General features: G+C 32.7%; 1 protein-coding gene across 1 annotated transcript; it reads right to left on the minus strand.

Annotated features, from left to right (window-relative positions):
- LOC109841777 (46 kDa FK506-binding nuclear protein-like) lies at positions 1,659-2,844 on the minus strand. Its single transcript, XM_020410717.1, has 2 exons — positions 2,743-2,844; positions 1,659-2,183 (listed from the first exon to the last, which is right to left on the minus strand). Exons 1-2 carry the CDS (start codon positions 2,842-2,844, stop codon positions 1,659-1,661), a joined length of 627 nt encoding a protein of 208 aa, XP_020266306.1.

A 9,052-nucleotide genomic window follows, 5' to 3' on the forward strand; every position in this document is an offset into this window, starting at 1 on the left:
CTAAAAGTACTTAACACACATAATATAAACACCTTAACTAAATTACTCAAGTTTGATCTTGATCTTCAATAAGGTTGACTTGGTACACTTACGGATGAAGCTTGAACTTGAATCTTTAACTTGGGTTGCATAGCTTCACTCCACTATTCCGTCAACCTCCATTGGATATTATCGTGAATGTGTAATTTCATCCATCCTCCAACACGTTGTTTGTCTACAATAAATAGAAATACACAAACACTAGATAAATAATATTAGTGGTAAATTGTTTGTTAAACATCATTAAAACAAAGAGGCCAACAATCTCCCCCTTTTTTATGATGACAAACAATTTACAAAAAAGATATATGCATGAAAATAAATAAAAAGAAATGAATATATAACTTAGAATATATCATGCATATAAATAAGAAAGGCTATACTCACAATATTTATCCCGCTTTGACAACATCAAAAAGGGAAAAACAAAAGAATGAAGAGAGCGAAAGCTCCCCCTACAAATAAGCATATACTCTCCCTATCAAAATGCCTTATGGAATATATAATAAAGATCAAGGCAAATATATGTGAGCAAGCATATATAAAAAATATGCTAAACACCACTCACATACAAAAGATACAATGAGGACACATAATGATATGTCATTATAAAGATAGTGTCTCATTATACTAACATAAAAATCATGTATAAGAATAGATTTATGAAATTAAAAGAAGAGAAACATGAGAATCATGCAAAAAGTTTTCAAATGAAAATAAATTAATTAATGAAATCATAAATCAAGTTTTAAGCCCAAAAATGATGTTTGATCAACAAAAAAAAAATTCTTTGAAGAACTTTGATCAAACCACTCATAGAATACATTATAAAGCATATTTAAAATTTGAATCATCTATTTATGCTATATAATGAATTCAAAAGAAAAAATCAAAACAAAATTTTCATAGTTCAAAAATAAGATTACAAAACGTACAAGAATCATGAACTATGGGGAAAATTCATCTTTAAAAGTATAAAACCAAATCATCCTTGATTTTTACAAATGAGAGAAGCAACTATATCAAGCTCTTGAGCTTGTTCCAACCCATATAAGGACTTTTATTACCCGATAAACAAGATTTGGAAATAAACACCCAATAAATCCGGGGGTTATATAAACACAAACCTCTCAACAAACATTTGGAATACCCTCGTTTAACAATTTCAGAAGAGCCTCCTCCTCCTTCTTGATTTTTCTGTTCTTTAGAAAATCCTTGTTGTACTCATCAGGCTTATAGTAGTACCAGATTTTTTTTCCCCCTCTCATCATCCTTCTGGTGTAATACTATAATTATCTCTTCATCAACTTTATTCTTTTTTTTCTTTAGTGAATGGGGTTTGGACTAGCTGTGATCACATACTAATCCTGGTACTTGGTCCCCTTGTCCCTTTTGAAACATTTTGCCTCCGGTGCGACAATGAGTTGCTCAATTGATGACTCTTCAACATTCTCCTTTTTCTCCTCCTCTTTTTCTTCCTCTTTCTTCCCTTCTTCTTTCTCTTCCTCTTTCTCCTCCTCCTCCTTTTCTTCCTCTTTCTTCTCTTCTTCTTTCTCTTCCTCTCTCTTTTCTTCTTGTTTCTCCACATTCTCACAATCCTCTTCTTCCCCTTCTTTCTTCTATTTCTCTTTTTTCACATTCTCAACATCCACTTCTTGCCCTTCTTCTTGCTCTACTTCCTTCTCTTCTTGCACAACTTCTTGTTTTTTCTCTTCTACTTTATCTATTTCCTTCTCCATTTGCACAACCTCCTCCACAATATGAGAAGCTTCCTTTCCAATATTGGTTACATCGTCATAATCGAAGCAATCAATATCATCACCCTTATCAAAAGAATCCAAACTACTTTTCTTCTTCTTTTGTGCAGCCTTAGTATGCCTATCATTCTGGGTCATAACATTCTTCACATTCTTCTTTAGGTCTTCGGGGTCATCGTCATAATCGAAGTAATCAATATCATCACCCTTATCAAAAGAATCTAAACTACTTTTCTTCTTCTTTTGTGCAGCCTTAGTATGTCTATCATTCTGGGTCATAACATTCTTCACATTCTTCTTTAGGTCTTCGGGGTCAATGACATCACCGGTTCCTTCACAGATCTCTAATTTCCTATTAAGTCGTTGTATCTCCTTGGCGCAAGCATCCTACTAATATTGCTTGCTACGCTTGATAACATGGAGCAATTTTTAATTTAGTTTGGTAGTATTCCTCCAAAAAATGAATTTGCTCATTATTTGGTAACTTCTCTATCTCATCTTCTCTTTCAATAGCATCACTGATATGCCAGGAGAAAATCTAAAAGAAAAACCATATACCCATTATAGTTATATAAACAATGAAAAAAGTAAGGATAATAGTCATGAAAATCAATAAAATTATAAATGCTAACATGTAAGGATGAAAGTTAACATGTTAAGTTAAAAATTAACATGTACAAACTAAAGTTAATATGTAAGAATAAAATATAACATGTAAGCATGAAAGATAGCATGTAAGGATAAAATTTATCATGTTACACTGAGAATTCACATATTCTGCTGAATATTAACATTTAATACTAACTCAACATGAAACAATGTACACGAACATGCACAAAGAAAGTTAACATGAAACAATCTAAATTTAAATGTAATAATGATAAAGTTATAAAATTTCATTCAATATAAATATGCAAGAATGTGCAAAAAAATAATTGATGCTTACGTAGCCTATTGATGAGCTCTTAGATCTATCTTTCACCTTCTCTGGCTTCTTATCCTTAACTTTTTCTTGCTTCTCCTTCTTCTTCGATAGTGATTGCTCCATAGATTTACTCCTACCAGAGATGGGGGGAGGGATTCTTTTTTTCCATGATGAGATATATCATTCTTCTTCTGACTGGGCTCCCTTTGCGGGTATTTCTCACTCCGTGGGCTGCTGGGAGAAATTGGTTTCTCTACGATTTTAATCCTTGCTTTCCTTGCCTTGGAAATAATTGTATCTCTCCTCAAAGCTTCAGCCATCCCTCCAACCCTTACCCAATTGGTCAATGGAGGCTTCCATCTCAAGTTCACGGCTGATTTTTTAATGTCTGTCATCTCGTAGTACCATATTTGTCAAAATAGAATGAACAATATTTTAAGCTTTTATAAACTAGTAAAACTATAGATAACATGAAAAATATGGAGGAGAAGCAACAATTATTTGTCATAATTTTTCTTTCTAACTTTCAAAACTCTTTGTTCAACTTCAATGTAAATAGCTAACTTTCACACTTAAAGGTTAACTTTCACTATTACATGTTAACATTCAGCCGTACATGTTAACTATCACATTTTAATGTTACCTTTCATTTTCATATCTTAACTTTCATATTAACATGTTACTTTTCACCATATTCTTTTAACTTTCAATCTTGTACATGTTTTCTGATGCATGTTAACTTTTATCATAGTTATCAAAACTGGTAACAACTAAAATAAAAAGCAAACCATATGAACATGCAACTTACATGAATGAGTAGCATGCATCTAGGTATGTATGTAACCCCTGACTTTCTCATTCCTTCCACGGCAATTTGTATGCCTCTCTTCGTCTCATCAAAAATAAATTTACCCCACGTAATATTTTTCACTCTCTCAATACTATCCACATATTGAAACAACTGTCTTGGGATGCCTTGTGAGCTATTAGGGTACTAAATCATTACACACTAGTACAAAATTAGAAGTAACACAAAATCTTCAATATCTTTCTATGAGGTTGACTCAACAAGTGTCTTAGTAACTCTTCTACATATCTCTGCATGCTACCAACTTCTTATTTATGTTTGGCCTTTGCCTTTGCTTTTGCCTTGGCCTTTAGCATTTCTTTATTTTCTTCAAAGTACTCCCTCCAGAGCCGGTTGTGTGGGTCTCTATTCCCATAAATTAACTGTCCATCAATAGGGAAGCTCGTGTGATTTTGTATCCACTCCTCATCAAATTTGACTGAAAATATCAACCCGATTTTGGAATCGAGAAAAGAGAATTTATTATTTTCACCAACATAATGACTTAGCACATGCTCTAGTGTTGGTCGATCACACGCAGGAAGTCCAAATAAGACCTAGTGCTCAAAATTGCTACCCTTGTAGGCATCTCAGTGCCACTTCTTCATTCTTGGTTAAAGGTTTTTATGTTACGCATAGTACGATCCAAAACATGTCGTAGGCCTGATATCACCTGCAACATCAATTTTCCTACATAAACAAATATTTACTCTTAACAAAGCATTCAAATTATTAATATCCATTATACTTATTAACATCAGTGGCAAATATTAACATTAAAGGTTAAAACTTAACAACCTTTTGTGATAGTTAACACTTACGGATGAACATTAACAACACTCAACAAAACTTAACATCTGTTCATACAAGTTAACATTCATTTATGAACTTTAATATCTAATGATGAAACATGTATGTGTAAAAGTAAACATCGGTTATTTACTTTTTTATGTAATGCTATCACTTAAACAAAAACTTGATGTACAAGCTATACTTCTCAATATGTAATATATGACAAATCCAATTGTAAATATTCACATACTTTTCATAATTGTTGGATGTGATTGTATATTATAATTCATATGCTATGATTATACTTCTCAATATATATTACATGATAATATAACACAATGAACTAAATTCCAAACAATGAGTCTATATGTCATACAATAGGTCTACACTTCATACATAATAATTTCACTCAGATTAAGACAAAAATTCTACAAATAAGGTATGTTTTATCCACTTTTATTATCAATAAATTGAATATCAAACTGCAATAATTATGACCTTATCCTAGCAAAAAAAGATTACTATTAACATGAATTAAAATTAGTTAATAGTTAAGGCATTAACTTAGTAAAAGTCAAGATTTATTAATATGAATGGCTAATAATTGACACTTAAGGCTAAACGTTAACAATAAATGATAATTATTTACATGCATTACTAATAGCTAATTAATAACGAATGAGAATTATTGACATGTATTTCATCAAAAGGATTATACTTAATATTGTTGAGATCATACTCCCAAATTAAGAAACTAGTTTTACAATACAATAACTAGTTTCTCACCACCATTTTTTTTCTTAAACAAAATCCATAAATCTCAATCGCATTTCAAATAAATAAACTAATAACTTTCTTCTTTTTTTCACACTCATATTTTTAGCTAATATCCAACACCCTAATTTTACAAATTATTTATAACAAAAATTAATTAAATTCAAAATCACTCAACTGATTGGGAACTTACTTCTTCTTAGAGATGGGCACGGTCTCCATCGAGCGTCTCATCTTGCGGTCTCGAACTTCCGGGCCCATTTTCATGCTCAATAGGGTCATCATCGCCTCGTTACTTCCCTCATCCTTAGAGGATGTTGAAGAAGAACCGCTGGTGGGGGATACAAAGGCAGAGGCGGAGGCAGATGATTTTGGTGATCCTCCTTCGCCAACCGAGCCGAGCCACACCTGTGACGAACTCCTTCCATTTGGGTGTTGTCTCCTTCACCCTTCTCCACATTAGGGTTCTGGAACATTTTTCTAAAAACTTTTTAAGACATTATTTATGGATTTACTAGACGTTTGAGTAAAAACTAGGGTTTCGAATTTGGGTTCTCGAGATGACGGAGGTTTTAGCGTGAGAAGAGAGAAGAGAGGGGGGAGAGAGAGAGAGAGAGAGAGAGAGAGAGAGAGAGAGAGAGAGAGAGAGAGAGAGAGAAGGAAGACAAGTATTTGGGGGAACAGGTTAAGGAAAGTTTTGGGTTTTGGAAAATGTTTCTCTGTGTGCTGAGTTGGAAAGGTAAATGGGGGCTAAAACATAATTATTTCATATATTGGGGGCTTTCTCACACAAAAATTTATACATGGGGGCTGGTTCTTGTTTTGATGATGTTTAACAAATAATTTACGACTAATGTTATTTGTCTAGTGTTTGTGTTTTTCTATTTATTATAGACAAACAATATGTTAGAGGATGGATAGAATCGAGCATTCACGATCATATCCTATGGAGGTTGGTGGAAATAGTAGAGTGAAGCAATGCAATTCAAATTAAACATTCAAGTTCAAGCTTCATCCGTAAGTTTACCAAGTCGAGCTATATTGAAGACCTTCAAGCTTGGATATATAGTTTATAGTATTTATAGTATATGTTTATACTTGTGTGTTAATACCTTAAGCTCAATATTATACACACATAATTTAATGGTTTATGTGTTTTATCCACAAAATTTTTGCAAACAAATAGATATATAATACTTATTTGTTTTATATGTGGATAAGTTATTTTGGTTTAGCTATATAGATATAAAACAATATATACCTTCATTTTCACATTTATGTGTTTCATATTCTATTGTATTTGTGAAAATATCGTGTTCTTAGTTTATGGACTTAACAATCATTATATACATCTTCTATTAAGTCTATAAAATCAATTTACAAAGTTTCAAACCTTGGTTTATGTCAAAACATTTCATTTCATGTATATCAACTTTTCATGTTTTGGACATTTTTGTAAAATGACAAGTTTTCACAAATGATAAGTGAAATTCTAAAAATTCCTTTTGTAACATGTTCATTAACATGTTTATACACTATTCCCAAAGTTTCATAATTTTTTAGAATTTATTTGATATTTTTTAACTAGGTTCAAAGTTGAAATTTTCTGTGTACATGTTTATGAGTCTACTCGTGAACAGTATTGAGTCGACTCACAAACTACTGCATAGTTTACAATTTATTTCTGATGAGTCGACTCACAACATCATGAGTCGACCCATCAGGTTGAGTCGACTCATACCTGTCATAAGTCAACTCACAACTGTGCTGAAAAATGAGTTTTGTTTCTGATGAGTCAACTTGTAATCTTATGAGTCGACCCATGGTTTATGAGTCGACTCATGATTTTTACAAGTCGACTCATAAGTTGGTTTTTAGCCTGTAACGGCTACTTATGAGTCAGCTCATGAACAGTACTAAGTCGACTCATAACACTATAACGGTTATATTTCCAGACTGTACTGTTTTTGGATTTTTGGTCTTTTTGACTTATTTTCTCTTGGCTTTGGGGTTCCTATAAATACCCCCACATATACTCAGTTCTATTCATCCAAGAGAAAAGTTTTAAAAGAAGTTTAAAAGTTTTTAAGGGTGTTTTAAAGTTTGTTTAAGTGTGAAGAAGGTTTCACAAGAGGAGATCAATTTCGGTTTGGGCTTTCAATCTTCCAGTTTGTTTAAGTGTGAAGAAGGTTTCACAAGAGGAGATCAATTTCGGTTTGGGCTTTCAATCTTCCAATCTCTCCTTCTTGTTTGAAGAAGGTTTCACAAGAGGAGATCAATTTCGGTTTGGGCTTTCAATCTTCCAATCTCTCCTTCTTGTTTTTAGAGAAGTGTTTCTAAACTCAATTCTAGCTTTACATTTATATATTCAATTGTTAATTATTTTTATTAAGCTAGATTTCATAATTGAGTTTAGTTTTGATTTATTTCTCTTTGTACACACACAACCATTGAGCTTATAGTATTTCATACATAGTATAATTTGGGTTGTGGGGAGTGTATCATTAAGTGTGAGCTTACATTGTGTTCTCATCCATATTAGAGAACAATTATTTGTTGTATTATGCTTATTATGAGATTCACTTTGTATTACACTACTACACCGAGAGGAGTGTGTGGTGAGAGACGGGGTCGCTTCCAAGAGGAGTGGGGTTGGTAGTAAAGCCTAGAGAGAGGTGGTAATTCTGAGCACTTGAGGAAGGACACGGGCTAGAGACCAATACTTAGAGGGTGTGGAGTGTAGTTACATTGTGAGATTGTGAATGTTAATCGGTGAGCGTTGAAAACCGATATTGTGTGGTGTAAACGTTATTCAGGTGAGCGTAAAAAACCCGGTTGTGATAGTGGAGATCTCCTCGAGGTGAGGAGCGGAGATGTAGGTCGTGGGGACCAAACTCCGTGAATATATCGTTTGTTTGTGATTGTATTGATGTACTTATTTTTATGTTCATATCTTATATCGCCTTTGTATATTGCTTGTTGCTTATATTGCCCACTATCTAGTTTAGATTATTTACACTTGTGTTATTTATATATCCTCGCATATATCTCATAATATATCTCATTGCTAGGATATTTCATTTTGTTCATATTGCATAATCTTGCTCATAACATATTGCATATCTATCTTGCAAGAATAATTTATTAATAAGTTTTAATTGGTATAAAATCAGATTAGATTAGCACAAGACCCTAATCACCCCCTAGGGTCTAACACTGGTCACAACCACATTTTTTGGGGCATTGATACATTTTTTCCATATTAATTTCTTTTCTTAGAAAAGAGATCATGAATATTAAAGTTGATAGTTGAAATCATTTAGGCTCTATTTGGGAATTTTCATAAACCTGGATGAGGAGTTGCCCTGCCCAATTTGAAGGGTTTGTTTGTACGGGTGCATTTGGTTCAGATATAGCTCGGATATGATACTTATCATATCCATATTCGCTTACTCATCTCGGACACGACTACAGATACATGTATACCTCACTAAAAAACTTTTATATCCATATCCGTTAAAATCAGACATGATTACGGATATACATGCGGATATATAAGCGGATATGTATGGGGATACAAAATGGATATGAGAAAACTAAATAGTATTGAGAAAAACATAGTTCATGTGATACAAAGGAGGCCGTTAATATGTTCATTATAACTAAAAAGCTAAGATTAGACATCTTGATCATCAAAACTAACCACAAACCCATAATCTAAGAGTTAAAAACTATTGTAAGAATATGATTAATATGTATTCAGATATTTTGGATATGTATTCGGATATTTTAGATACGGATCCCGATATTTCAGTACAAAACCATATATGTAACCATATCCTATCGGTTATAGCTTTGAGTAACTATATCCGTACCCTAACAGATACGGTTACAGATATTTTCTCGGATACGGATACA

This window comes from Asparagus officinalis, chromosome 5, assembly GCF_001876935.1.
Source record: "Asparagus officinalis chromosome 5, Aspof.V1, whole genome shotgun sequence".
Lineage (NCBI taxonomy): Eukaryota > Viridiplantae > Streptophyta > Magnoliopsida > Asparagales > Asparagaceae > Asparagus > Asparagus officinalis.

Coding starts and splice junctions, on each gene's coding strand:
- LOC109841777 (XM_020410717.1), bottom strand. CDS start 2,844: ATGGAGCAATCACTATCGAAGAAGAAGGAGAAGCAAGAAAAAGTTAAG. Junction 2,184..2,742: donor AGAGCTCATCAATAGGCTAC/GTAAGCATCAAT, acceptor CAATATTAGTAG/GATGCTTGCGCCAAGGAGAT.